This window comes from Argentina silus (assembly GCF_951799395.1).
Source record: "Argentina silus genome assembly, chromosome: 2".
In the NCBI taxonomy this organism is placed as follows: domain Eukaryota; kingdom Metazoa; phylum Chordata; class Actinopteri; order Argentiniformes; family Argentinidae; genus Argentina; species Argentina silus.
In genome coordinates, this window is record NC_139656.1 from 17,581,998 (window position 1) to 17,587,997 (window position 6,000).

General features: G+C 47.7%; 1 protein-coding gene across 1 annotated transcript in view; it reads right to left on the reverse strand.

The window, feature by feature from the left end:
- Nucleotides 1-5,722, reverse strand: part of znf536 (zinc finger protein 536) — a gene marked incomplete at both ends in the record, with an annotated part of 86,255 nt that extends 80,533 nt beyond the window's left edge. The window contains one exon of the mRNA XM_083665182.1: nucleotides 3,460-5,722. Coding sequence (XP_083521308.1) covers nucleotides 3,460-5,722 — 2,263 coding nt within the window. The remainder of the gene's footprint in view (nucleotides 1-3,459) is intronic.
- Nucleotides 5,723-6,000: the final 278 nt, after the last annotated feature.

The window sequence follows — 6,000 nt, forward strand, 5'->3', positions numbered from 1 at the left end:
AAACCAAAAAAAAACAACTGTCTTTAAACTTGCTTCTGGTTCTGTTTGTCCTAATCTCTCTTATCTCTCTCTCTCTCTCTCTCTCTCTCTCTCTCTCTCTCTCTCTCTCTCTCTTGTGTTTTTTCCCTCATTCACTCACAAATCTACAATGCATGTGAACATTAAATACTCCCTACCCCAACCCACCCAGCCAGTTCTGCTTTACATAGTATTACATCAGGTTTCAATGGTTTCTGTTCCGCCATTCAGGGTAAGCCTCTGTTTAAGACCTGCTTGCTACAAGGGCTGTCGCTCAAAGGCCCACTATAATGAATTCAGAGACACTGTCAAGTATTGAGTCCCCTTGTTTATCAAGTCCAATTCAGAGTGGAGAAACTGAAGCAACAATAGATGCTTTCCCCAGTCAAACCAATCTAACAATAACAAAATGAAAGAGAGATGATAGGGGGGAAAACATTCTGTGATATTGGGAAAGAGGGGAAAGTTTCTGTTGACTAGGAAGCATACAGTATTTAAGGTGTATTCGTGTGGAGAGAAGAGGGAAGGTCTCTAAAGGACGTTGCTCAGGCTTTTTTTTTCACTGTGTCTTTAAACAAGTGCAGTGTCAAAGACAAAAGCGATTGTGTCGACCTTCTTTCACAGTTGAGATGTTATTGTTGATTACTGTAATTCAAGTTTAACTCAAAATTGCAGTGGGTAGGTGGTTGCGAGGTTGGAGGTATGGTGATGGAGGGAGCTGGTTCTCTTTGCGTTTTCTCTCTCATAAGGACACACATGCACGCACACACGCACACACAAAGCCTCACAATAAAAGCTTCTTTTTTTTTTTTCTCTCCAGGCAAACAGGAAAGTGTATAATATTAACAGTATCAGAAAGGTACAACCCGCCACATCCTGTTCACTTAAAAACACTGACACACACAAAACACAAATACACACACACACACACACACACACAAAACACAAACACGCACACGCACACGCACACACACACACACACACACACACACACACACACACACACACACACAGTAACGAATAACACCTTTCTCTGCATGAGCCATAGACACATTTTCTCACACATCTCAGTTTCTAAATTAAGAGCCCCAAAGCTCCAATTGTGAATCATGTTGAAAGTTGTGAAGGAAGACAAAGTTTTAGGTGTTAAAGTAGTTAAAGTATAAAGAACAGACTACAATGAAAGCAAATCACAAACCCTTTCTGTTCACCATTGTATTCCTTTGTTTTTCTACTACTGTATGTTCACCTGTGATTGTTGATGTGGAGTAGTTCATTGGGTCTCTCAAAAACCGTGTCCGACTGGAGAGACTGTGAGTTGGAATCAGGCTAAAAGGGTTGTACCTGTAACAACACCAACCCCACCTGCACCAATAACCCCCCAAAGCAGGTGGGGGGCCCTCAAGGTCAACCTTAAGGCCTGTTAGAGCCAGCAGGGAGGAGCTGGCACTGGGCCCATATCCCCCTGTATGCTGCTGAAACACTGGGATTTCAGCTGGCCATCACACTCCATCACAGAGCTCAGGGAGGGACAGGGAGGAGTCAGAGCAGGACGACACAGATAGAAGAGAGAGAGAGACAGCGAGAGAGAGAGAGAGAGAGAGAGAGAGAGAGATGGGGTGTTACAGTGAGAGAAAATGTGAGAGGTAAACAATTTGAAACAATTTGAATCAGTAATTTCTTTTGTTTGTTTATATTTTTCCTTGTTTTTGATGGTAGGGATGTTTTTGAAATCACACACTGTATGTAGATACGTCTAAGTTTGCCTAAATGCCATGAGCTGAATGTATCTGATTCAAAGTATTTGAGAACCAGATGAGAAATAAATAAAACTTCCTGAATTAAAATTCAGAAGATAATTACTTCCGCAACATACCCCACCCCCCACCCTGTTGAAAAGTGTTGTGTTTAATAGTCTCTATAAAGAAAATAGGTTTTTATCTCGCTCTCATTTTCATTAATTCCTAATTGGGGTGGGGGGGTTGTCTGTTATTATTTCTTAGATTAAAATAAACATAGCCCATTCCATGTTCAAACCCATCACACTACATGGGGATGATAAGGACTCCATGCTACTGTGAATAAATAAACAATTTCTTCAGTACTGTTGGAATTAAGTTGCTTAGAGCCTTAAGCTAAGCCACTTTTTTCAAGAGACTTAAAAGCACATTTCACTCCGCAAATGAAGTTCACATTTTTTTAACCTGCTTTATATGTATATCTTTAATTAGTGTCTTGTTTAGCTTAAACCAACTGATTATCACATAGTCATGACCTAATTAACAGGCGCGCTACTTAGCCGTGGTGTTCCACCCCGAGGAATGATAAAGTTACCTTAAAACTTCTGTAATCATTAGCAACAGCCTCTCTTAATCCTCCTAAACATACACTTTATCTACCAAGCTAACGCTTATTTAGCTGTGGAGGGATAGCTGTCTCTCCAATGTTTACATAGATGTTTTAATCACTTATAATATGTCCGGTCCATGCTCCTATTCTTTGCTCGTGTTCCATGGGGACATACACTAGCCTGTAAACATTTTCTGTACCAGAGTATGTTCTGTGTTCTATTCACCAATGCTAGTGACACCAATGTCATAGGAATGTCATGGGATGTGTGCATCTTCATGCAATTGTTTTGTGTGAGTCTCTGTCTACATACAGTGTGTCTGTCTGTCTGTCTGTCTGTCTGTCTGTCTGTGTGTGTGTGTGTGTGTGTGTGTGTGGGCGTGTGCGTGTGCGTGTGCGTGTGCACACTTTTGTGTGAATTTGCGTGCATGCATGCCCTTGTGTGTTGTCAGTTTGTGTGTATTTAGTTAGCTAGGCCTCCTCTCACAGTAAAAACAGTGAACAGAAAGTATCCTCTATAAGCAGGCTCTATGAGGGTGTTTGATGGGTATTTGAACAGAGGCGTTAAGTATCTGAGTTATGCACGGAATGTGCAGCTCGGATTTGTTTTTTTTTGTGTTTTTTTTGCTTTTCAACAGGCAGATTTGATCAGAACCCCCCACCCTATCTCCAGTAAATCTGAGTGGACGCCTTAGGGTCCAGTATTGTGTAGCTAGTGGGGATGCAGAAGCAAATGGCATCTGTCAGAGATTTTGTCTCAGCCGTCAACAAGCTCATGTTTGTGTAGGGAAGGGAGACAAGCCATGATTCTGCTACTTCCTTCCAGTTCAAATAATCTAAATCAAACCAACCCAGCGGTGGGTTATGGTTTCTATATACCCACGCATACATTACATAATGATTTCCATTAAGAGTGACAATGTCATTGCCACTTATCAAAACAAAGCTTTTTGTCTTTAGTCACCTCATTGGACATACAGTCTCGCCCATCAAAATACATATTGTTAATGAAAACAGTTGCTTTGTTTGCTCCTAATGACAAGAAGCATGTGATTGTGGCGATCATTATCATTCATGATAATAAAGCCTTACCTGAGGATGGTGAGGAGGGGTGTGGGCTATCATCTTGGACGCTGCCAGTCTGGGAGTGGCCTCCTCCGGCGCCACTCTCCTCCGTCACATTTGAGGATCCTGGGGTGGTGGACCTGCTGATCGACTGAGACTCTGGGTCACTGGCGGAGCCACGGCGCTCATCCAGGCCAGTGGTGGTGTTGTGCTGCTGTTGGATGGCCTCTTCCATGGCCCTCCGCTCCTTGTTGTGCACCCTGGAGTGAACCACCATCTGGTGGTAGGTTCTGAAAACCCGGCCGCAGTCAGGACACTCAGTGGGCTTCTCCTTCAGACTGCTCAGGCCATACTCAAGGCCGTGGCCCAGTCCCAAGCCTCCGTGATGAGGCATGAAGTCCCGGTGGCTATCGAAACCTCCTCCGTCCTCTTTTAGGGGCATCATGGCTCCACTGCCTGCTTTGGAGCCATGCAGGGCCTCGCTGTGCTGCTGCTTCTGCTTGGAGCCATCCATGGAGCCCATCAGTGGGTAGTCATGCTTCTCCTTGGTGAAGGAGGCCATGCCGGCAACACTAGCCAGGTCTTCCTCCTGCCCGTGAGGCACGTGGTGCTGCTCCTTGGGCATGTAGGCACGGTCCATGGCCATGCCTCGTGCCATGATCTGCCAGGCCTGGTAGCTGTTCAGTGGGTCCATTTCTGCCACCTTGGCGGCCGCCTGGAGGCGCTCCATGCAGCTGGACTTCAAGGGGGGCACCAGGTTGAGGCAGCCCAGGAGAGAGCGCTTCTCTCCCTCCCCTAGGCCATGGCCCATGCCTGCCATGGGGCCCAGCAGCTTCCCCAACATCTCCTTCTCCTTCATAGCGATGCCGGCTTTGGCCAGCATCTGGTGTTGCTCGCTCAGGCCCTGCTTGTCAGGGGAGAGGAAGCCGCCTTGCAGGCAGGAGATGTAGCGCGAGTAGAGGTTAGCATGGGCCTCCTGAGCCATGCTGCTCATGCTGTTGGCAGCAGCTATGTCCTGGTCGTTCACCGGTGGCTTCTTGATTGCCAGTTTGTTGAGGTGGACTTTCATGTGGTTCTTAAGGAACCAGGGCTCCTTGAAGCGGCGGCCACAGATCTGGCAGACATGCTCAAATGAGTCCTTGTGCTTGCGCATGTGGCCCTTGAGGAACCAGGCTTGGCTGAAGACCTGGTTGCACACCTCGCAACGAAACTCATTGGTCGGCTTTTCGCTGCTACTTCTGCCGGCGCCCTGGGCTGACTCGGCCGTGATGTGGGCCTTCTCCACATGGCTGATGAGGTCCTCCTCCTGGGAGGAAGCAAATTCACACAGGGTGCACTTGTAGGGCTTATGCAGGATGCGGATGTGGCGATCCAGCTCCTCACGCTTCTTGAACTTGCCCTTACAGTAGGTGCAGCGGAAGCCTGTGGGCGGGTTCAGAGCCTGCTCGTCCTGGGTGCCGGTTGGCTTAGGGGAAGAAGAAGGCTGGGAGAGGGAATCTGGAGTACCCAGGCTGGTGGGGGTGAGCAGGCCACAGGCTGAACCAGGCTGCTGCTGCTGTTGTTGCTGGGTCTGAGGGCCCAGGTGAGGCTGGTGCTGCAGGGGCTGGGCTGCTGGCTGCAAGAGGCTGCTGCTCCTCATCTGCTTGTCCCTCAGGATGGCCCTCTCCTCCAGCTCGTGTAGGAGGCGGTTCTCCTCTCGAACGCGTCCGCGTCCCTTGCCGAGGTTGCCCAGCTTGTGGGTGCGTAGGTGGATTTTCAGGTTGCCCTTCTGGGCCGCTCGATGATCACAGTAGGGGCACTTGAAAGGCTTCTCCCCTGTGTGTGTACGCATGTGCAGAGACAGGATGCTGTTAAAGCGGAAACGCTTACCACACAGCGGGCATGGGTACTTCCTGTTCTTACGAGCATCGTCCTCAATGTCGTTCATCTGGGACATGATGCCCAGGTTCTGCCCGTTGAGAAACTGCTGCAGGTCTACACGCCCATTCAGGCCACTCAGGGCACCTGCGTCAATGTCCCGGTTAAGCTGGTTGGCGAGAAGTGCCATCTGACTGCTGATTGGTTGGCTGGCAAGGGCAGCGTGTGTCTTCTCATCCAATGGGGTGGCAGCTTTCTCTTCTGGAATCTGCTGTCGGCTTTGTAGGTCGGGGAAGGCGTGGCCCAGTTGAGCCGTCAGCTGGTGGAGCTTCTGACTGATGGGATAGCGGCCATTTAGCACGGCGTTGCTGTGATGACTGTCAGCATCCGAGACTGCTGAAGACACACCAAGGCACAAACTAGAGTCCTCCATCCTGTGGGAGAGAGAAATATGAAAATTTGGTCAATTAGGTTCATCCATACAATCAGTCAATCAATACATTATTTACATCAATACATAAATTACAAGTTTGACTCAATTTAAGTAACCTGGCTTAGACTTTTTAAATGATAAGAAGGTAATTCATTGGCAATCAGAAAAGCTAAAGATACCCTACTCAGTTGTGACTGTGTAAAAAAAGGGAAAAAATCCTTGATTTACTACATGGATGATACTTAAGGTTGGGAAGCCGTAACTCTCAGAACTTTCTC